General features: G+C 41.9%; 1 protein-coding gene across 2 annotated transcripts in view; it reads right to left on the bottom strand.

Moving 5' to 3' along the window:
* The window catches only part of Mrps27 (mitochondrial ribosomal protein S27), a 95,076-nt gene that overhangs the window by 54,207 nt on the left and 18,798 nt on the right, over positions 1–22,071 (bottom strand). For both annotated transcript variants that reach the window (XM_004651545.2, XM_045133402.1), the window contains exons 3-4: positions 21,187–21,257; positions 18,794–18,852 (exon numbers count right to left, since the gene is read on the bottom strand). In XM_004651545.2, the coding sequence (XP_004651602.1) occupies positions 18,794–18,852; positions 21,187–21,257 (130 nt within the window). The remainder of the gene's footprint in view (positions 1–18,793; positions 18,853–21,186; positions 21,258–22,071) is intronic.

Below are 22,071 nucleotides of genomic sequence, written 5' to 3'. Positions count from 1 at the left end.
CCCATTCCCTCTCTATCCTCTATCTGTCTTTCTCTCTGTCGCTCTCAAATAAATTAAAAAAAAAAAATTAACAAGTTAACTTTAACAATACAACAGGACAATAATTCTCTCTAGTTCATCCCAAGAATGTAACTGTGAATTAAACATATGAAAACTAATCAGAGCTGAAGAGATAGCTCAGTGGTCAAAGGTGCTTGCTTGCAAACACTAATGACCCAGGTTTTATTTCCAAGTATGCATGTAAAGCCAGATGCATAAAGTACCACAAATGCTTGCAGTTTCTTTATATAGTGGCAGGAGGCCCTGGTGTGCCCATATTCTTTCTGTGTGCCTCTTTCTGTCTCTTTATTCAAATAAATTAATGTTAACAAAACAACAACAACAACAAAAACCTAGCCAGACATGGTGGCTCACGCCTTTAATCCCAGGACTCGGGAGGCAGAGGTAGGAGGGTCGCCCTGAGTTCGAGGTCATCCTGAGACTACATAGTGAATTCCAGGTCAGCCTGGGCTACAGTGAGACCCTACCTCCTCAAAAAAACAAAAACAAACAAACAAACACTAATCCACTGAGTTAACAGAATAGAAGTAAAAGAAGATCCCTATGATTGTCTATATCTATAAAAAGAACATTAAAAAAATTCAGCAGTCATTTATTATGAAGTTTCAGCAAACCACAGCTGAAAGGAAGCTTCCATAATCCGATAAACAGCATCTAAGAAAAACTGACAGCTAACATCATCCTTACTAGTACAATATTGAACAGTTTCTCCTTAAGACTGGATGCAAAAATATGACTTTTATTACTTCTACTCTACACTGTATTGGATATTCTAGCTAATGCAAAGAAAAGGAAAAGGAAAAAAAATTAAGGTTTAAAATTAGAAAAGGAGAAATAGAATTATTTCTATTCGTAGAGAACTCAACACGAAGTGAATTCTGAGGGGCTCAAAATACAGCATCCAAGGTACAAACATCAGTTATATTTCTACTAGCAAACAACTGGACAATGAAATTTAGAAAAATAATTTATCAGAACAAAACAAAATGGTTGGGCTGGAGTGATGGCTCAGTGTATAAAGGCTCTTGTTTATAACCTGACAGCCTAGGTTCAATTTCCCAATAAAGCCAGGTACACAAAGTAGCCCATGCAGCTAGAGTTCTTTTGCAGTGGCAGAAGGCTCTGGCACACACATAATTTTTCTCTCTCAAATAAATAATATTTTTAGAGCTGGAGAGATGGCTTAAATGGTTAAGGCACTTGCCCGCAAAGCTATAGGACCCAGGTTCAATTCTCCAGTACCCATGTAAAGCCAGATACACAGAGTGACACATGTATCTGGAGTTCATTTGTAGTGGCCAGAAGTCCTGGCACACTCATTCCCTCTCTCTCTTTCTGTGCCCCTTTCAAATAAATAAATAAATAATTTTTTAAAAAAATTTATTATTTATTTATTTGACAGAGAAAGAAGGAGAGAATGGGCACACCAGGGCCTCCAGCCACTGCAAACGAACTCCAGATGCATGCCCCCCCTTGTGCATCTGGCTAACTTGGGTCCTGGGGAATCGAACCTGGGTCTTTTGGTTTTGCAGGCAAACACCTTAACTGCTAAGCCATCCCTCCAGCCCTAAAATTTTTTTTAAAGGTTGTGAAATGAACATAGTAAGGACTTGCAAGATGCAATTCAAATCTGTGAAACAGTGAGGAGAGCAAGTAAATCAGATCTTTTAAAAAAATAAGCATTAAGGCTGGAGAGATGGCTTAGTGGTTAAGACACTTGCCTGCAAAGCCTAAGGACCCAAGTTCAATTCCCCAGTACCCACATAAGCCAGATGCACAAGGGGGCGCGTGCGTCGGGAGTGCATTTGCTGATGGTCCTGGTGCACCCATTCTCACTCTCCAGCCCCCTCAAATAAATAAATAAATAATTTTTTAAAATAGGCATTAAATTGGTCTGGGGAGGTTGCTCAATGGGCAGAACTCTTGCCACATAAGCATGTGGAGCATAGCTTGGATCCCCAGAACCAGTGTAAAGCCAGAGCAGTGCTGGGTAGTGAAACTTCAGTGCTGCTACAGCAAGATGAGAGTCAGATGGGGGAATCGCTGGAAGCGCACGGGCTAGCCGGATGCACACAGCAGCAAACACGGTGGGAGGCCAGAACCCACGCCCAAGGCTTCCTCTAATCTCCACAAACTCGCTGTGGCATGCATGCGCACGCGCACACCCATACTCTCCCTTTTTAAAAGCATTAAAATAAAATTATGTTCATATCAAAATAAGAAAAACACTGGAAAGCTTCTGTCTAGATTAAAGGAGTGTGAGCAGATAATACAACTCACTTAGAATACAAAAAAAATTCATCAGGAGCACTGATAAGGAAATGACAAAATCTGAATATGCCTGTGTATTTTAGTATTATGTTGCTGTAAATGGTTTAATTTTAATCACTGTGCAGTATTATGTAGGTGGAATGCCCAAATAAACAAGTGATCAATATTCTTATCTCTGGAAGTTGCATGTTTATTAGCTAACAAAATTATCTGTCGGCTCTGGATCCTGAGTAAGAGCAGCGCATGCGCCGCCTGCGGTCCCCAGCCCTGAGCGGCAGGCCTGGTGAGCATTACTGAGAGGCTTACACCGCAGCGAGCAGACGCTGACTGATTATTCCTCCTCTTCTTCCACGCTTTGAGAACCAAATCAAATAGTTTAAGCTTTAGCCTTAACTTTTCTCCTCTCTCGAAACCAAGCAAGAGTAAGTATGGTGAAGTGACACGACGTGGGGTTCCTCCCCTTGCAACATCTGAAGGACAGGGTGCTGGGTAAGGACTGGTGTAGAAGGATCACATTAGGTCCGCGCTCTCTCAGTGCAGTCTGTGGGCAAAGAATTGTTTCCTCCCCACCCTACATTTTCAAGGGGCTGTTTAAGAAAAGCACCACATCCTGTCTGAGACTATTATCCTTGGATCCGTCTTCTTGCAAGGCTGGCCTTTGACTGGCACCTAGAAATCTGGATTTTCTAAAACTTCTACGAGTGGTTTATGCCGAGCGCTTTTTCCATTCTGGAGTCTAGGATTCTGTTATGTGGCAGGCAGAATGCTCCTATGACACCAGCTCCCATAAAAACTCTGGATATCACATCTGTAACATTTCATGTAGATTACCACAATTCAAAGCTGGAGGGACTCTTCACGGGAGGATTACTCTTGCAGGCTCTTTCTCAGTTTCCCACAAATTATGTTCCAAACATCTTTTTCCTTTGTCTCCTTTCTCTCAGCCATGACTACAAAATATGCTGAGTGCCTCAAATCTACCTGCCAAACAGTGAAGCTGGGGAAGGCACTAGGGACCCCTGACAGATTCTGGGGGAGGGGCAGGGCCATGACTATAAGTGTGTGGCTTGCAAAGCCCAAATTATCTACTGTGGTTCGTTACAAAAAAAAAGTAGGTAAATCCACAAAGAAAATATAAAAAGATGAGTCAGAGGTTGATGGTAGTTGATGAGACTGAGTGCTAAGTTCCAGAATCTATACTATTTTGCAGATAATAATAGCAAGGAGCCACAAAACCATTCCAGTTATACAGCTTGTGATATTACTGTATTACATATTGAGATCAACACCTTGTAAGATTATCCTTTTTTTTTTAAAAAAAAGTATGTATTATTTATTTATTTGAAAGAGAGAAAGAGTCAAAGAGAGAGAGAAATCAAGAAGAGATTAGGCACACCAGGGCCTCCAGCCATTGCAAACGAACTCCAGATGCATGTGCCCCCTTGTGCATCTGGCTTACATGGGTCCTGGGGAATTTGGCTTTGCAGGCAAGGTTAACTGAGCTGACCACGGGTGACGCCATGCCATGGGCTGAGGTTCCAGAATGAACAAAATGAGAAGACTAGCTGAGCATCAGCATTCCCCTCTCTTTGCCGATGGTGGGCGCAATGTGACTGGCTTACCTCATGGTCCTGACACAATGCCTTCCTCACCATAAGGAATTTTCACCTCAAGCCTGAGCCAAAATAAGTCCTTCCGTATGCATTTTGCTGCAGCAATGAGAAAACTGCTTAATACAAAGGGTCCCCACAAAAACTGTGATACTGCTCTCTCTCTCTCTCTCTCTCTCTCCACACACACACACACACATATATATATATATATATATATATATACTTTTTTTTTACATTTTTAAATTAGTTTTCTATTCAGCAAATACAGGCAGTTTGGTACTATTATTAGGCTCATCCATGACCTACCCCCTCCCCATTGGCCCCTCCTTGTTGAGGTATATGGGTCATGCCTTGTGGAGTTATCCCACAGTTACTGGTACGATAAATGTCTCTGCATATCCTGACCCAACATGTGGTTCTTTCTGCCCCTCTTCTGCAAAATTTCCCTGAGCCATGTTGGGTTCATTTTTGGTCTGCTTCAGTGCTGAGGTGTTGGGGGCCTCTGAGGCTCTGGCTCTCTGATTTGGTAGGAGTTGATTTTTCTCTGTGTTGGTCTCCTTCCCCCTTGTGCTGGTATCTGGTTCATCAGGAAAACAGCACCCTTGCTTGTTTCGCTAATTTTCCTTAGTTTCAGCCGGGGCCCTTTTGAGGTATGATGGGGTGGCTCTCTCCTTAGGATCTGCCTCTTTCTTTCTTTCCTGGAGATTTGCAGGGCAGCTAGGCAGTCACCATCTTGGCCGGAAGTCCCTGCTCTATATATTTTAAGCTACATAAATCCTACCATATTATACTGTAATAAACTTCACTATGCTTTTAAACATATTTTGTGTATTCAAAAGCAGAAAGAGTATGTAGGTGCACCAGGGCCCCTTGCCACTGCAAATGAAGTCCAGATGCATGCACCACTTTGTGCAGCTGGCTTTATGTGAGTACTGTGGAATTCCACCTGGATCAGCAGGCTTTGCAAGCCAGTGCATCTAACTGCTGGGCCATCTCCGCGGCCCCTCACTATGCTTTATTTACTGTGTTCTTGCGATAAGCATTCTCTTTTGCTATTGGATGGAATTCAAATGTATGACTCGATGGCACTGTTTTAGAACATTATATTTCCAGTTGTTTTTGGCTATTATGAACAATGCTATACAGAACCTCCAAATCATGTAATCCTTGCACATGCCAGAGTTCCTGTAAGGTTTCTCCCCAGGTATGGAATGCTACTGAAGACCAGGCCACCCTCACTTTCGCTTCAAATCAAGGGCGACTGATAACTTGACCCCAGTTCTGGTAGCAAATCAGAGTCTGTGCTGACCCTTCCCTTCTGACACTATTACTACCATGAAGACTTTTAATTCTGTGAAAAATGTGAATTTTAATCTGTAACTTATTTGATGAGAGGAAGCATCTTTTTATGTTTATAGACACTCTGCCATTTTGTTTTGTGTATTGCTGGTTCATATACTGTGCTTTTTCCTATTGATTACATTCCTACTGACCTGTAGATGTGCTGTAAATGTTACTTGTCTTTCAGTTTTATTAATGGTATCTTTTATGATAGGTTGTTTACATTTTAGTACAATAAAAACCTATCAATCTTTTATCAGTTAAATTTTTTTAATATCACGTTAAAAAAAATCCTTCACTGCCCCCACTGTTAGCATTCTCCTTTATTTCCATCTAAGTGTTTTTTCAGGTTATTGTTCTATCGTTTTTAAATTTCTTTTGATTTTTCAAGGTAGGGTTTCACTCTAGCCCAGGCTGGCCTGGAACTCACTATGTAGTCTCAGGGTGGCCTCAAACTCATGGTGATCTGCCCACATCTGCCTCCTGAGTACTGGGATTAAAGGCATCCATCCTCTACCATGCCTGGCGTAGGTTATTATTCTATTTTAACAGGAACTATGTGTGTGTACATGATATTTTAAAAATATAATCCATTGCCCAAGTAATGTTTTTTTAAATAATATTTTATTTATCTATTTAAGACAGAGAGAGAGAAAGTAAGAGAGACAGAAAAAGAAAACATAAGCAAGCCAGGGCTTCCCATCACTGGAAACACCAAATACATGTGTCACTTAGTGTATGTGGCTTTACGCAGGTACTGGGTAATCAAACACAGGCAGTCAGGCTCTACAAGTAAACATCTAATCCATCACTCCAACCACTGGCACTTATTAACTCAGTTAGTATTTCTTTCCCCTTTGAGGTATAAAACATCTCACTGGTATGTATGTATAGATCTAGTTTGGGGGCTCTATTTGGTTTTTGACTAAGTATAAGCAAATACCACATTTCTCTCTAATTCCTTCCTTCCTTCCTTCCTTTCTTTTTCTTTTCTTTTCTTCTTTTCTTTTCTTTTTTTTTTGGAGGCAGGTCTCACTGTAGCCCAGACTCACCTGGAACCTACTTTGTAGCTCAGGTTGGCCTTGAACTCACAGAGATCCTGCTACTTCCAGTATCACACTACTTACTTATCGCAACATTCTAACATATTTTGTTAATCTATCTGATACATCAGTAAGTGCATTTGAGTCTTTTAAGTCAGGTTATTCTTGTTTGATTTATGTTCGTAGGTTCAAAACATTTATTCTGAGATTTAGGTTGAAACTGCATTGCATTTATAGATGAAGTCTGAGTTATTTCAGATGGCTTAAAACAGACAAGATTTATACTTTTTCCTTTAAAATCTTGTCAGAGAGAACACATTAAAAAGCAGTGATCACTGCTTTTTTTTTTTTAATAAGCAAGAAACAATTTTTCTGACCCAGGCTAACCTGGAATTCACTATGGAGTTTCAGGGTACCCTCAAACTCATGGCGATTCTCCTACCTCTGCCTCCCCAGTGCTGGGATTAAATGTGTGCGCCCCACACCCTGCAAGAAACAATTCTTTTTAAAATGGATGAAGCTATTTGCTGAACCATAACCTACAAGGGCACAGAACACCAGTTATCCATGTAATAGCGGGCTATGCAAATGGACATGTGTTTCCCCAGATGAGAAGGAAAACTAATAAAATAAACAGTGAGGCGTGTGGACAACACTAAACAGCTTTAGCCTTTCAGAGCTTTCTTGTGGCTCTCGTGTTACCATAGCTAAAATCACTGGACGGAGTCCTTCAAGTTCCCTTTCAAGTGTGTCAACACTCCGGTCACCAGAAATCCCTTTAGTGTTTACTATCTAATCTACACTTGGTTACAGGTTCAGTAACATCTTATCAGAGGTTGGCTTGAGCGCAGGTTTTTCCTAACTGGGAACTACTATAGGCTTTTCCTTGCTCTAGACAGCAAGCACATGACTCCCCACTGCCCCCTTCTGGTCGGCTGGGGCTGCTGTAAACTTAATAATAAAGGTACTAGCTATGAATAGGGCAGTATCAAGTGTCTGGCAGGCAGATTCCTGGGCCCATTCTATACAGCATCTCAAGTTAAAAAAAAAAAAAAGAAAGAAAGAAAGAAAGAAAGAATAGGCCTAGGTTCAATACCCCAATACCCATGTAAAGCTAGATACACAAAGTAGCCCATGTGTTTGGAGTTCATCTGCAATAGCAGGAGGCCCTGGTGTGCCCATGCTCACTCTCTCTGGCTGTTTTTCTCTTATCTCTCTCTCAAGTAAATAAATAAAAATATAACAGAATAAAAATAAATGGGTTTTTGACTAGTCAAAAAATATCTAAGCCAGGCATGGTGGCAACGGCCTTTAATTCCCAACATTTGGGAGGCAGAGGTAGGAGGATCGCTGTGAGTTCAAGGCCACCCTGAGACTACATAGTGAATTCCAGGTCAGCCTGGGCTAGAGCGAGACCCTACCTCAAAAAACAAAAACAAAAAAGTCAAAAATATAATTTTAAAGCGGGGTCAGGTGATATTCAAATGGTAGGAGTCCAGGTAAGTACGGATGAGGCACAACTGAAGAGAGGCCTTAGGACACTGGTTGAATTCTGTAAGACAAGAGAGGGAAGTGCACAGGCAAAGATGAGAAAGCCCAGGGTACCTTCAGAGGCCAGCACAGCATCCTAGTGGGGCACACATGGTAAGTTATGACCCGCTAGTCACTCAGCAAGTGGAGGACTGTAGTAAAAGCAGTGATGTCTGTTTCTTCCTGCCAACACTCTGCCAGGGCTTGTAGCAATGAACACAATGAGCTGCTGGGCATCACCTTTTAGCAGCGCCCATCCCCAAGTGAGTACATGATAATTAATAATCTTCATGTGTTGTATTAATCTGGAGTCAGAATACCTAGTTTTCAAGTCCCAGCCCCAACTACCAGTAGCTTTGAAATTGGTGGTACCATCTGTCTAAAAATCAGCACTGCTTTTATTACAAACAATAGACTAAACCACAAAATATAAAATAAACCTGAGTAAAACAAACATAATTGCAAATCTATCATGACAATGATAGCAGCCAAGATCAATGAAGAGAATTAACCTTGAAAAGATCTGGTTCCTCAGCTAACATCTGGAAATACTCAAGCATTTATTTGCCTTTGGCCTCAAAAATCATGATGCAATCAACTGCAACTTCTGTTCCCTTAAAGCTTGTGTTCATCTCCTCAGCTCTCCTTTAAATACTGTACCAGCTCCTGAAAAGATCCATCTCTGAACTTTCTTCAAACCAAAGTGCCTCATACTCTTGAGGAATTCATATAATAAATAAAACTATATTTTAGTTAGGCTTTTTGCTCTGCCCTTCAAGCTGTAATTCCTGGCACCCTGATTATGACTTTGCAATTATGAAAGCCATCAGTAGGAAGACATTTTTGATTATAAGACTATATTGTGGAGAAAAGAACTTGCTATCATTTTAAATGAAACCTCACTGGCTTTTAAAGGAACAATCAACAAAGGGTTCCGGAGCTATTAAAACAGATTTACTTTAGCCCTTTCCTTTTAAATCCCATTTATGTGAGAGTCATATGCTCTATGGACCTTTCAGAGATAGGCAATATGAAAATGGCAAATACATGGGGCACAAAAAAATAGATTCCTGCAAAATACATGTGAATGCACAACTTCTCGTATCACAAAATTTAATAACGCTATTTACAAATAAGAGAGGAAGTGAGGTTTGCACCAATAGAGACTAAGAAATCCCTCAGTCCTTTCTGTTGGCTAATCTTTATTTTCTGTTCATATTCATGGCTGAAGCTTCAATGAAAACTTTTAAGTGAGTTCATGAGAAACTAAACAGACTACGCCTCATGCTTTTAAAGTCTGAGGCTTCTTTGATAAAGGGTCAAGCTTCTATCTCAGTGAGACTGGATCAGAACTGTAGATATGGAGGGTGCTCTGGAAGCCTCCCAGGATTGGGTACTACCCTAGGAAGCTGATGTCCTTGGATTAAGCTTAACTGGTTCCAAGTTGCAAATCAAAATGGAGAATAAACTGGTCCTAAAATTCAGGTCACCATTTTCAAACCACTCAGACTGCACTAATGTATTTTTGTCTTTGAATCTCATTATGTTAGTTTTTTTTTCCCCCCTAGGATGAATTGCTTCTCTGTTGCTCAGTTATGATGTATTTTAAGTACTCATTGAGTCTTCATCTTCTGGCTTACAACCGAGACTGCCTTGGGGCTGAAGAGCGGATCAAAATGGACACAGTGGCCTAGCAGGTGGGACTCTGAACTGGTAGTCAGGTCTTCATACAGCTGCCGTAACTTAGACTTGCTGCACAGCCTTAGAGGATTCACTCGGTCTACCCACGCCTCGATCTCAGCGGCACGTTAGAGGTCCCCAGTCTAGAAGTTCCCCAGCTGATACAGGACGGAAGTCCTGTGGTCTGTTTTGGTTACTATTCTTCCTCCAAAGGTCCCAGGCCGGTTTCTCTCTAACAGTCTAAGTATGGTCTGTATTAGTTATTTTACCATTGACTGGGGCTTGATTTTCTGAACATGTTTGACCTTCCTTGCTTTCAACCTTTCATTAATCCCGTTGATTGATTTCCCCTTCTCCTGTGTACAATACAGTTCTCTCTTCATGTCTACTGCCAACTCCCCTGGGTCTTTTATCACTGCATGCAGAGACAATTAATTAATTTCCCTTCAACATTTACCCATTTCAATAAAGAAGTTTACTGTCATTAATCTTCCTGGAATATCTTTGTTATGAGATACTCTTCTCAAAAATCCAGTGGTGACTAGTTATCTTGAGGACCATTACAACAATGGTTGTATGTTTGGTGTGTGTATGTGTGTGGTGCGCATGCATGTTTATATCTGTGTGCATGCTTGTGGAGGACGGAGGACAACCACAGGGTCTTCTTCAGTCACGTTCCACCCCCTCCCCTTTTTTTGAGTCAGGGTCTTTCTGAAACTGGAGGTCACCAATTCGACTAGACTAGCTGGCCAGCAAGCCCAGGGATCCTCTTATCTCTATCTCCTCAGTGCTAGGCAAAGAGGTACATTCAGTGCACACAGATTTCATGTGAGAATCTGAGCTCAGGTTCTTGTGCAGCAAGTGCCTGACCAAAGGAACCATCTCTCAGCACTCCAAAAAAAAAAAAAAAATACATACATATATATATATATATATATATATATGTATGTATTTTTTTTTTTTTTTTTTTTGAGGTAGGGTCTCACGCTAGCTCAGGCTGTCCTGGAATTCACTATGGAGTCTCAGGGTGGCCTCGAACTCATGGCGAACCTCCTACCTCTGTCTACCGAGTGCTGGGATTAAAGGCGTGTGCCACCATGCCTGGCCAAAATATTTATTTGTATATGATGTGTGTGCATGTTCCCGTGTGAACCACAGTGCTCACGTCAGAGGACAGCTTTGGCTGTTGGGCCTTGCCTTCCACCTTGTTTTGAGGCAGGGTCTCTTAAGTGTTTCATTGTTGACCACTGTATTCACCAGGTTAGCTGCTGGCCTGCAGGCTTCTGGATAATTCTCCTGTCTCTGCCTCCCTTCCAACCCTAGGCATGCTGGGATTACAGGTGCGAGTGCATGCTAAAACAAGCTTTTTATGTGGGTGCTGGGAATCCGAACTCCTCACTCTGTGGAGAGTACCTTATCTACTGAGCCATTTCCCCAGCTCCCCTAAAACTTCTTGGATAAAGAACACATATATGCAAATTAATACTCACTCTGCCTGGGAGGCAGCTAAGTGAGAGTTTTGTCCCTATACTCCTTCTAGCAGTAGCTCCAGGCTGAAATAAAAGACGAGAGGAAGAGAAGTATAGACTCCAAAGCAGGAATCCAAAGTCTTGTCCCAGTCTCACCATGGGCCTCTGGCCAGCGATGAACTATGCCCCTGACAATCTGCTATTGTCCAATATAGAGCCATTGACGATGTTACCCATCTCCCAGACCTGTGAGAAGGATCAGGAAATAAAAACTAGCCAAAGCACTTAGCAACGTTGAAGGAGAGAAAATATACTCTAATTGCTGTTTGCCTCCTCGTAAGCCCTTACTCTTTCTTGAACGTTCAAGTGCAAAGAGAACTGGCAATATACTAACAAAGAAATTATGATTGCCTTTTTAATTTTTATTTATTTGAGAGAGAGAGAGAGGCAGAAAGAAGGAGATTGAGTATGGATGTGCCAGGGCCTTCTGCCACTACAGACAAACACCAGGCTCATGTGTCACTTGCATCTGGCTTTATGTGGGCACTGGGGAATTGAACTGGGACCGTCAGATTTTGCAAGCAAGTGCCTTTAACCGCTGAGCCATCTCTCCAGTGACACAATTGCCTTTTACTGTTTTAAAACACAGTCTATCTCCATGACCTCAAAGGAAAGTTACATGGAGTTCCCTCCTAACCACCCTCACCTTCTCTTTTCCCTACAGGCAGAAACAGGTTCTTATAACACAGGCTGACATGGTGTTCTTGCCATCCAAGGAGCCGTCACAGCATTTCTGCTTATTGAAAAATGAAGCTATTTTGGTCCTTTGGCTAGCTGCCAATTTGGGACCTGGAGACATGCAGGCTGCCATCTGTCTCACCCCAGCTGTTCCTGACCTGCCATCCGTCCCCAACGAGGGACGCCTGGTATCTGCCAGGTCAGCTAAGCAAGTGATAAAGGGTGCTCGAGGCCAAGGCACAGTATGGATCAATGTGTTGCTAGCACATGGCCAGCCAGCCAACTTTGATGTCCTCTCACGACTGGGTGCCATGACAACACAGGGAACTGCAGTCTAAAGAAGAGAGACCTTCCCTGGAGCTCCAGAGCTCCACAACCACCTTTGCTTACTGTATGACAGTTTGTGCAATGTTCTCTACAGTTTTGCTAAAAATACAAATGGAAACACAAGGCTACTTTAGAATTATTAATTTCTTTCTTTCTTTTTTTTTTTTTTTTTTTTGCTTTTTCGAGGTAGGGTCTCACTCTAGCCCAGGCTGACCTAGAATTTACTATGGTGTCTCAGGGTGGCCTTGAACTCATGGCAATCCTCCTACCTCTGCCTCCCAAGTGCTGGGATTAAAGGCGTGCACCACCAAGCCCGGCTAGAACTATTAACTTCTTAGCAGAGTGCGGTGGTGAAGCCTTTACTCCCAGCGCTTGGGAGACTGAGGTAGGAGGATCTCCATGAGTTCAAGGGCAGCCCGGGACTACAGTGAGTTCTAGGTGAGCCTGGGCTAGAGGGAGAGTCTGCCTCAAACAAACAAGAGTAAAAAAAAACAAAACAAAACCCACCAACTCTGCTAGATTCTGAGCAGAAAGCAGGTTCCATACACTGGAAGCTGCTATCACTTAGCGCTCTTTAGGACTGACCATTATGCTGCTGGGGACATTTTCAGTTCTGATTACAGACGCTATGACAGTAAAAGGAGTAGCTTTAATTTCATGCTTCTGTAAACCACTGTGCCCCCCAAATGATCCAGGAGCCTAAATAAGCCTTTGAAACTGCAATTAGCCAGCGACCTCGATGAAGAGGAGCCTCGGGAAGAGGAGGAAATGTTATGGCTCGAGTGTGTGTTCCATTAGCACAGGGATCACACGTGCAAATACAGAAATTGTTAAAGCTTGATGCGGCCATGAAAATAATGCTTTTACTGATAGTACGGTTTGCCCCATGGCATGTGGTTATGCAGAAAATGGAGACACAGCCGGCCTCCTGGTTGTCTGAGCAGTGCACAAGGACTGGGGAGCTCAGCTCAGGACCACAGACTAAGGGGGCCCTGTTGGAAATAAATACACTCTGCCCTGAAAAAAACAAACAAACAAAAAAATATATGTGTATATATATATTTTTTTGTTTTTTAATTAAATTATTTTTTAAAATAGCATAGACAAGCTGGAGAAATGGCTTAGCAGTCAGGGCACTTGCCTGCTAAGCCTAAGGACTCATGTTCAACTTCCAGATCCCACACAAGCCAGAGGCACAAGGTGGCGTATGCACAGGGTGGCACATGCATATGGAGTTCAATTTCAGTGACTGGAGGCCCTGACATGCCAAGTCTCTCTCATAAAAAACAGCATAGGAGCTAGGCATGGTGGCGGACACCTTTAACCCAGCACTCGGGAGGCAGAGGTAGGAGGATCACCGTGAGTTTGAGGACACCCTGAGACTACATAGTGAAGTCCAGGCTAGCCTGGGCCAGAGTGAGACCCTACCTCAAAAAAAAAAAAAAAAAAAAAAAAGCACAGGATATGAAATTTTTCTGCATGCCTATGTGTATATGGGGTGTGCAACATGTATCCAAGTACATGCTGAGTGAGATGTGGAGGACAGCGGAGAGGCTCCGGTGTTAGCCTCACGTATATGCATCATCCACCTCTTTTTGAGACAGGGTCTCTCATTGGCCCGGCTCACCAATCAGGCTAGTCTGGCTGGCCAGTGAGCTTAAGGGATCCTGTCTCTGTGGACCCAGCACAGGAATTACAGGTGTGTGCCACCATGCCCAGCATTTCCATTGGTACTGGGGATCAAACTCAGGTCCTCACGCTTGTGAGGAAAGCCCTACCAACTGAGCTATGTCCTCAGGCCAGGATATAAAAACCCTTAAACATAAAAAGCAAATGTAGTCACCTTTTTATGCTCACAAATCAGATGACCCTTTGTGTCAGCTGCTGTCAGCTGAGCTGTTCCTTCAGCTTGCTCCTATGTCATAGAAGCTTCCCTGCTGCTGGGCTGAGCTGGGAAACAACAGCTTCTCACCTCACCACACACTGAGTGAGAGTGATACCAAAATAAAGCAGAAATGTTCATGTCCAACCCACCCGAGCTCTGGTCTCCAAACCGACAGCATTCTGGGGCCTGATGATTCTTTATACTTTCCCACATCATCTTCCTGACCTCAAACACCGAGAACACGGGCTCTACCTAAGCTTTTATATGGAAGATAGAACACCCATTAGCCATATGTTTGTCTTTCTCCATAGTATCTAAACTAAAATAAGAAAGTCTTTGTATGAAAAGAAAACAAAGAGCTAGAACACTTCAAAAGGCCTGGGGAAAGAATACAACTGGGCAAAAGAATGTATTTTTCAAACAAGACCTCACAGCAGGGTCCTCAACTTAGTTGGGCCTGTAGACCCCTTCTCCAAAGTGGTTTCTCACAACTAAAACCAACTATATTGAAATACAATTATCACAATGCTAAGAAACCCTCAAGATGAGGTAACATATGTGCAGAATTGTTAATGCATAAAACAACACGCACCAGCAGCCAGTTTAATTACTGATTTCTAAGCTGCGATGAGCACAATTTTAAAGATCTCTGCCACAAATGTAATGTGAAATGAAGAAAAAAAAATCAATGATTTTAATTGGTGAGAAAGATGTAAATGCTGTGAATTGTGCTCGTCTGTTTCCATCATGGAAGGAATATAGAGGCTCTTGAAAGTAGAAATATACTGGGCTGAAGAGATGGCTCAGTGGTTAAGGCGCTTGCCTGCAAGGCCTAAGGACCCAGGTCCAACAGGTCCCACATAAGCCAGATGCAAGAGTTGGCGCATGCATCTGGAGTTCATTTGCAGTGGCTAGAGGCTCTGGTGTGCCCATTCTCTCTCTTCCTTTGTCTCTTATAAATAGATAAAAATAAAAAAAATACATTTTTATCCTTATCCAGCTGGTAGATCTCTCTAGATTTCTCTGAAGAACCCATTATGTGAAGCAGCTGTAAGTGCAGCTTCTCTGGCAGAAGCAAAGGTCCTGTGGCAGTTCTGCGCTGATCCTCATCTGCCCCCCCCATAACCCCAAGGCTCCTGTGAGGAAGTGGTTCCGGGGCTTCCCAGAAGGCAGTTTGAAGATCACTCGGAGGGAGGTTTACCACTTAGCCTGAGAAGAGTCATGCAACAGCATTCTCAGGCTGGGAAGATAGCCCAGTGGTTAAAAGCACTTACTTGCTTGCAAAGCCTGCCAGCCTGGCTTCAATTGTAAACCACTCATGTAAGTCAGAGACAAGAAGTGCTGCAAGTATCGGACGTCCACGTGTAGCAGCAACTGCGCATGTGCACACACAAGCAAGCAAGCAAACAAACAAATACAAAGCTGAAAAGGGTATCAAATTTTCATGGCAGTGGAAATGAGAATAGAACAGAACTTAAAACTGGTGTCATAAGTACAACTTCAGTTCTGAGTAAAGCAAAATATGTCAAATACTGGCCCAAATTTAGAGTGGACAAGAGTGCTCTAAATAAACTAGGTGGAAACAGGTAATAGCAATTTTATGAATCTTTCAGTTACACTCTGGACCACAAACTGGACACCACGTGACGTGAATCCTGTTAGGTGTTAAGGGTGAATGCTTGTCAGGGTAGGAGGACAGGGACAGTGTCTGACATCACAGAACCCTGAACAGGGCCTGGGTACTTAACAGGTACTGAGAAAACACTGAATGCCAAATCACTGAAATCATTTAGATGTTGCCGATGTATCTGTATCTGCGATTCATTTCTTCCAAGACTTTGTAAGGCACTATTTATGTCTCACAGGATGGCCTTCTAAGAAGCAGTTTCCATTTAGAAATTGTAATTATTTTCTGTATTTTGCTATAATGAGGCAAAAGGATGAGAACCGCTCACATGTGACCCCAAAACACTGTTCAGCATGGACAAGAGTAACAGCGAGGGCGGCGCAGGAGTCCCAGACAGCCACAGCGCGCAGGAAGCAAGTTCTCAGGGGTGAACGCACGTCTGCCTCCACGAAGGGGAAAGAGGGCTGAGCATTTAAATTTAGGATGCCACTAAAGGCTGCCTTAGATTGAAAAGAAATCTTTTCTTTTCTTTTTTTAGCTTTCTATTGCCAACCTATGTTCATATAGATAACATATGGTGATCAAACATTTATTTTTAAGGTGTGGAGTTGTGATGGTTAATCTTGGCACTTTGATGGCGCTCAGAATTACCATGGGAACATAGCTTTGGGCAGGACTGTAAGAAATTTTCTAGCTAAGGTTTTTGAGGTGGGAAGACACAGCACTACATAGGGGTGGCGCCATTCCACTGTGTGCAAAGGAGAAGCAGGCTGCGCCCATCCGTCCCTGCTTCCTGCCTGCAGACACTGTGTGACCAGCCTGCGTCATGCTCTTGCCAGAAGACCCTGATTTCAAAGGGTGAGCCAAAATAAGCCCTCCCCCACTTAGCTTGCTTTTCCAGGTAGTTTGCCACAGCCGTGAGTAAAAGTACCTCATACTGGAATATAGCATACTCAAGATTTACATTTAAACAGAAAACACCAATTCAGAAACTTAAAAACATGAAACCTCATTACTATTTAGAGAAATAAAAGTAATTCAAATTAGTTTTCACCAAAACAGAGTAAGCTTTTAAAATTAAATGGAACTAGCTTAAAATTATTATCAGGGTAGGAAGATGGCCCAACAATTAAGAGTGCTTATTGCTTAAGCATGAGGGCCTCTTGGGCTGGAGACTGCCAAGTTTAACTTCCCAGAACCAACACAGATAGCTGGGAGTGGCCACATATACCCGCAACCCCATTGTGTGAGGGTGGGAACCAGAGAATTACTGGGGCTCAGGGGCAGCCACTCTGGGTCTAGAAAGAGACCTAGTCTTGAGGAAACACATGATGAGTGAGAGAACAGCCTACGTTCTTCTCTGACCTGCACATGCATGCACACGTGACACACAGGCACACACGACACCGGTGACACACGTACGCACATGCAGACACTGATTTTTTTTAAACTTTAAAAAAATTATTTATTTGAGGGGGGAGGGGCAGAAAGAGAGACAGAGAGAGAAAGAATGGGCCTGTCAGGGCTGCTGCAAATGAACTCCAGGCATGTGTGCCTCCTTGTGTACATGTGTGACATTTGCACACTTGCATCACTGTGCATCTGGCTCATGTGGGACCAAGAGATTTGAACATGAGCTCTTAGGCTTCACAGGCAAGCGCTTTAACCGCTAAGCCACCTCTCTAGCCCTCAAAAACTTACTTTTATCAGATTAATGCAAAATCAAACAGGAGTGCTAACATAGTGTTAGCATTTTAAATTTCAACATGAGTATGCTTTTGGAATCTAGAAACCAGAACTCATCATAAGTAAGATTTTATAAAATAGGAATCACAATAACAATTTAGTTCTTAGGTAGTATTCTGATTTTTGATAGGTGAAATATCAACCAAGAGGATAAATGATAATTTCTATGACCAGTCTTTATTTCACAAGAATTTGGTGCTGCTGCTGATGAGGTACTGGACATTCCCCTGGGTCCACATGTCCCACAGTTTATTTAGTTCACAGTGGAACTGCCTACAGCTCTGAGTGTGAAGTTCTATAGAGCACATTTTAAAATTTAGTGTTAACTGAAAACAAGTGATGAGTAAGTTCATCTAAGGTATATTTCCATAGAGAAGAAACATACAGGTTGAGCATCATGAATCTGCAAATCTGCAGTGCTCTTCTGATATTGGAAAAATTTTAAGCATTGACACAAGGCTGAAAAATTTTGGGTTTTGGAGCATTTTGTAGTGAGATACTCAAATTAGGGATTGCTTGGCTAGTAAAATATGTAAATATTCTAAAACCTAAAAATTTTATCAATCTGAAACATTTCTGGCCTCAAGCATTGCAGATAAGGGATATAAGCCTGTGCACATGAATAAAAATTTTCACCTATGAGACCAGTGAAATTTTCAAGAGTAAATACAATTCTCTGTGTTCAGGTTGTATAAATAAGCCTCTCATACATAGCTGGTAGAAATGCAAGCTGGCAAAATCTCAATGACAAGCAACTTGGCAATAGCTATTCAAATTGTGAACAGACAGACTCACAAAAATTATGTACAAAATTACATACCTACCAGGTTATTCATGAGAGCCTTGTATATAATAAGAAGGAGACTAAGTCTAATAGTCCTTTAGTAAGGAACTGGTCAAAATTTATTTTCAAAATATGAACATGATGCAATTGTTAAAAAGCAGGAAACGAGTGGGGGAAATGGCTCAGGATTGGAGACACTTGCAAACACAGCTGGCTGGGGCTCAATTCCCCAGGGCCATGTAAAGCCAGATGCACAGAGCTCTGTGTGTGACTGGAGTTCATCTGTGACAGTGAGAGGCCTTGGTATGCTCATTCTCTCTCTCTAACAAAAAATAAATAAAAACTAGGAAACTACTAAATGAGAGGTACCTAAAACATAAGTTTATACAGTAATATGGCAAACACTATATATAATGTATACTGTTTTCTAGAATGGGGAATGAGGGCTGAGAGTGTTCCTCAGCAGTAGCACACACGCTTAGCATGCAAAGGCCCTTGGTTCAAAATTCGTAGAACTGGGCTGGGGTACAGCTTAGTGGTGGAATGCTGTCTAGCGTGTATGAGTGGGCTTTGGTCCCCAGTAACATACACACTCACACTCTTCACTACCAAAAAGGGAAGAAAACCCAAGTGTGAAAAATAAGTATGAAACCAAAGCCACACGTACTGGAAGACTTACTTGTAGAGGTAGTACTCTGCATGATCTATATTCTCTCGAGACGCAATATTGTCCACAAACTGAAAGAGAAAAAGAACACTTGGCTGAAAACAAATTATGCCATGCATTTGGCCCATTTAATGCATCGTGGTTTTTTTTAAAAATATTTTATTATTTATTTATTTGACAGAGAAAGAGGGAGGGAGAGGGAGAGAATGGGTGTGCCAGGGTCTTCAGTCACTGCAAACGAACTCCAGACATGTGTGTTCCTTGCACATCTGGCTAATGTGAGTCCTGGGGAATCGAACCTGGGTCCTCTGGCTTTGCAGGCAAACGCTTTAACCACTAAGCCATCCCTCCAGCCCCCCCCCCCCAACCTTTTTTTAAAAAGATACCTATTTTACTAGAACCATGCTTCTGGGGTATGGCTCCAACCAGAAAATCTCCCATACTATGAACATACAATATACATAAAATATTAAAAAGACTTCTCTTTTTCTATGTGTAGAACAACTCTAGTAAAAAAAAAAAAAAAAGTCAAAAATGAACCTTGCTCAAACAAGAGGAGAAGGCTTCTTGTACCATTTTTTTTTAAACAACTAACCATCCCATTTTCATTAGGCCCTAATCTTTTCTACATCCCAAGCTCCAAATACATGGTGCACATGACTGAAAGGGCGAAGACTCTTAATAGCTGAGAAAATACTGAGCAGAACTTTAAAAAGTCTACATTTAGAGAATTCAATTTTTGGACACTTTCATTTAGTTGTGATATGTCAGTCAACCCAGAGTTCATCTGCCAACAAAGCCTTCCTTCAAAACATGTAAACTCAACTGGGTGTGGTGGCACATGCCTTTAATCTCAGCACTTGGAAGGCAGAGAGTGCAAGGACACCATGAGACTACATAAAACCAGGCTCCTTATCTACAGTCAAAATAAATAGGAAAAAAAAAAATCACTCTCGGATGGACTCAGAAGCAAAAAAAGAGATCATGCATGTTAGAACTGTAACTAAAACCTCACAAGGGAGAAGGGGAGATTTTCTAAAAATAACTAGGACTTGTGGATTTGACTTAGAAATCCATTAAAGGGCAGATATCGTGTGGTGTGTGGTGCGAACACAGGCCGGAGCTTGAGAACCAGCTCTCCTGATAGCTTGCTGTGGCATAAACAGATGGCCCAGGCCCTCTGGGAGTTAGCTGTTCCATCTGCACAAACAGGATAAAGGCGCCTGTTCTGAGGAGTATGGCTCCTGTGGAAACATGAACACAAAAGCTCTTTAAGCCTCAAGTACTGTCTAAACTAAACTCAGGTGTCACAGACCATAGAGAGTTTACTGTCATCAAAGGAATGAATCAATGGCCTCTCAGGTTTTTTTTTTTTTGCTCTATGCCAAATATGAATCCCACAAATTTAGGTGATGACAGCTGAATGTGTCCCTAGAAAGTGGTCACAGGCAAAGAGGACTGGGACTGAAAAGAAAGGATTATTTCTTTCCTTTTTCCTTTCTAGATTTCATAATACTTTGAACTGTAGGATGCTATTTCTACAGAAAGCTTTCACTAGATCTCATTACTCCTCTGAAAGAGATAATATTGTCCTCATACTGGATTTGGGGAAATGGAGAGGGGCACTAATGCCCAATATCATACTGTAAATTCATGATCAAGACAGGCCAGATACATTTGACAGAGCCAATGGAAGAGAACTCTGATGTCAAAGGTTTCTGGGTTTGATTCACAACTTCTCTAATTATAAGCTGTGTGAACTTGGGAAGTTTATCAACCAGCTTAGGTCTCCAAATAATGCCAATGTCATGTAGCTCTTGTGGGTAGGAAATAATGTTTGCTAAGAAATACAATAACTGGCACAGAAAATGTTCTCTTCCTGATTCCTAGCCCGGTATTCTTTTTTTATCCATTGCCTGGAAACAGTTTAATATCTACTCTTTTATAGATTTTTATTTATTTATTTTTGGAAGTATGGTCTCTAGCCCAGACTGACCTGGAATTCACTATAAAGCCTCAGGCTGGCCTCAAACTCAAAGTAATCCTCCCACTTTGGCCTCCCAAGTTCTAGAATTAATGGAATTTTTATAGATTTTTATCAGCTACTAAAAACATTGTTAGTACGATTGCTCTAAAGAATATATCAACAAAAAATGTCAGGGTATCATACAACAGAATATTGTATCCTAAGGGGGGGAATAAATAAGATATACAAACAGTGATTCAGAATCTGGTATACTTATCTATTGCTTTTTATTTTTGTGGCTACATGATAAAACATCTATGTGTAACTACCTTACTGTGGAAAAACATTTATGATGACCACTTTGTTTACATAGCCTTATCTATATAGTCTTTCTGGCTTTCTTCCTTCTTTGAAAAAAATAATGCTTAAATGCTCTTACCCGTGATATTGTCAAAGAACTAACAGGCAGCTTTCTTTCATAGGTTTTGTCCATTAAGGATGCAAGACTAGCTGTGAAGGCAAAGAAGGAAAAGGAGTTTTGTTACATATATACATTCTTTAAAAAAACTAACAGATACAACTCCTGCCAGATGGCTGCCAACATTTCAAAGCCAGTATTAAAACAGATGCTCATGCTTGCTCTTTTTTAAAAATCTTTTTTTGTTTGTTTGTTTTTTTTGAGGTAGGGTCTCACTCTGGTCCAGGCTGACCTGGAATTCACTATGTAGTCTCAGGGTGGCCTCGAACTCTCGGTGATCCTCCTACCTCTGCCTCCCAAGAGCTGGGATTAAAGGCATGTGCCACCACGCCCGGCTTAGAAATATTTTTTATTTATTTGAGAGTGACAGAGAGAGAGAGAAAGAAGTAGATAGAGGGAAAGAGAGGATGGGCACACCAGGGCCTCTAGCCACTACAAACGAACTCCGGACGCATGTGCTCCCTGTGTATCTGGCTAATGTGGGTGCTCAGGAATTGGGCCTCGAACCGGGGTCCTTAGGCTTCACAGGCAAGCGCTTAACCACTAAGCCATCTCTCTAGCCCCACAGCAACATTTTTTCAATGGTTAGTTGAATTGGAAAAAACATATCTAAAAGCCTGCATTTAGCTTTTCAAAGTAATCAATAAGGTATTTCTGGAAGGAAACAAAGTTTTACTTTTTTTTTGGTTTTTCGAGGTAGGATCTCACTCTGGTCCAGGCTGACCTGGAATTAACAATGTAGTTTCAGGGTGGCCTTGAACTCACAGTGATCCTCCAACCTCTGCCTCCCCAGTGCTGGGATTAAAGGCATGCGCCACCATGCCTGGTTCAGTGTTACTTTTGACA

Source organism: Jaculus jaculus, chromosome 14 (genome assembly GCF_020740685.1).
Source record: "Jaculus jaculus isolate mJacJac1 chromosome 14, mJacJac1.mat.Y.cur, whole genome shotgun sequence".
In the NCBI taxonomy this organism is placed as follows: domain Eukaryota; kingdom Metazoa; phylum Chordata; class Mammalia; order Rodentia; family Dipodidae; genus Jaculus; species Jaculus jaculus.
This window is presented reverse-complemented; position numbering and strand designations above follow the sequence as displayed.